We start from the raw sequence: 2081 nt of genomic DNA on the forward strand, positions 1-2081 counted from the left end.
GTTTTTATGTTCCATTTGGGAAAAAAATTATTTTTGAAATTTGCAAATGGTTGCATTCTTTTTTTAATTTAAATTATACAAACATAATATTTTAAAGTTTTGGTTTGTAAATTCTATCTTCATTTAATCTAGTTGGGCCAGACACCATGTGACATAGCATACTGTATATACGCACATAAACTTCAACACAATACTTTAGATTTTCTGGGACTTCTGTGTTAAGATGCCATTAGAGTCACTTGTGTTTATTTTATCTGAAGTAATTCACTCATGTTGAGGGAACAGAGTCATGAACTCAGGTTTTACCTTGCTGAGTTCCTTCTGATACTGAGGCATCTTCTTCAGCATCTGAGACAGTTCCTTAATGGTGGTCTGAAAGATAATACACACACAAACACATAAATATATATACACACGCCCACACACATGCAAGGTTTCCTCCAGGAAAATGGCTTAGCCCAGTGGTGGGACCGCTTTGGTAGCCCACCAGCAGCCCACTGTATTTTTGTTAAAAAATGTTAAAAGATGTCAGGACGTTGGAAAATATGACATAATTATGTGTTATTGTAAGACACTGTTGATAATACTTAAACACCATTTATAGCAAGGTCACCAACCTTTAGAGTGAGAGCTACTTCTGGGGTCCAGAGGAACATGAAGGGCTATAAATTTACACAGCTCCCCTTTAATTATAGTATTCATTTAAAAAAATCACATATTTGACTGCCTGATCAATAAAAATTTACTGGCTGATGTGTTAAATCATAAACAAGTATTTTTAACCTCTTAATACCTGAAGGGTTTTCATTCTGTGGACAGACAGATAACAGCAGCTCAGTCCTACAGGCCAGCTCTTCTGCTCCTTCCAGGTGTGGGCTTGCATGGACCTGGTTATGGTTTTGTGTTATTATGTCATTATGATAAAACTAAAAAAATGTTTTTAACCAACGCTTTTTCTGAAAATATATTGAATTAAAAAATTAATTTACATATAAAAAAACAACTTAAAAACATTGTTGTGCACTAACAGCTAAAGCAAATAAACTTATGACGCACTGGTGATGTGTCCCACATTTTTATGTTCTAGTCACCCCAGTCAAACATAAATCAAGTTTTGGTGTMGTTTCTTTTGTTGTGCTTGCTAATTCTTAACACAACAGTTACATGCAGACAGTTTAACTATTTTGTTTAGTGATCTCAGTGCTTCAGTAACTTTATTTTATTTAGTTAGTTATAGTCTTTATTAGTTTAGTTAGGTAGTTAAATATTTCAGTGTTTATTAATTGATATAAAGGCATTATGCAGTACATTTTTAATGAGAAACAGCTAAAACCCAACAGAGCTAAAATGTTCACATGAAAACAAAAGATTAGGCTGTTATTCATCATTAACCTTCTACACTTGAAGATATAATTTAGATTGTATCAAATTAGGATTTGCCAGGAGATGTGATGCTGTTTATTAACGCAAAAGTTACATGGCAATAAAGGAAAACATATTAATGTATTTGTTTTTATACATAAATACCCTCTTTATTCTAGACATATTTTCTTTTTAGCTCGTTCTTTTTTTCCCTCTCATTTCTCAGAAAACTCTTAAACATTAATTAGGTCTGAGCAGCAAAGCGTGGGGAAGGTCTATTGTAATTACCTTGTTRCAGTTCAATTTAAAATACTTTTTGGCCAAACGTTCTCATGGGCCTTATTTCACTAATTTTTCAGCCTTGAGGTTGTATATGGCATGAGGATGGTATGAGGCCACATTTGTACTTGAAATAGATTGTACTTGTTACATTATTTTCACATGGTTTATGTTTGTTTTTACYGAACAGCAGTTTGATYATTATATTGCTGATTATTTTAATGCAGCTTTGTGTCACCTTGTTATTTGAGAATTACTCAAAACCTCAAYAAATTGTGTCAGTCCTTCTATGTTAGACCAGGTTGATCCAGATTTCCTTTCATAGGCTTCTTCGTCTTTCCATCAATTCCTGGTGGGCCAGTCACTGCTCAAAATGCATGAGCCAGTTTTTTTTGTCCTAGTCCAGCTCTGGTTATGTAATAAAAAAAAAACCTATAATC

General features: G+C 33.5%; 1 protein-coding gene across 1 annotated transcript in view; it reads right to left on the reverse strand.

Annotated features, from left to right (window-relative positions):
• stxbp1b (syntaxin binding protein 1b) overlaps positions 1-2081 on the reverse strand; it is a gene marked incomplete at its 3' end in the record, with an annotated part of 44567 nt that overhangs the window by 13853 nt on the left and 28633 nt on the right. The window contains 1 exon segment of the mRNA XM_014030921.1: positions 307-372. Coding sequence (XP_013886375.1) covers positions 307-372 — 66 coding nt within the window.

The sequence above is a fragment of the Austrofundulus limnaeus genome, unplaced genomic scaffold (genome assembly GCF_001266775.1).
Source record: "Austrofundulus limnaeus strain Quisiro unplaced genomic scaffold, Austrofundulus_limnaeus-1.0 Scaffold1142, whole genome shotgun sequence".
Classification (NCBI taxonomy): domain Eukaryota; kingdom Metazoa; phylum Chordata; class Actinopteri; order Cyprinodontiformes; family Rivulidae; genus Austrofundulus; species Austrofundulus limnaeus.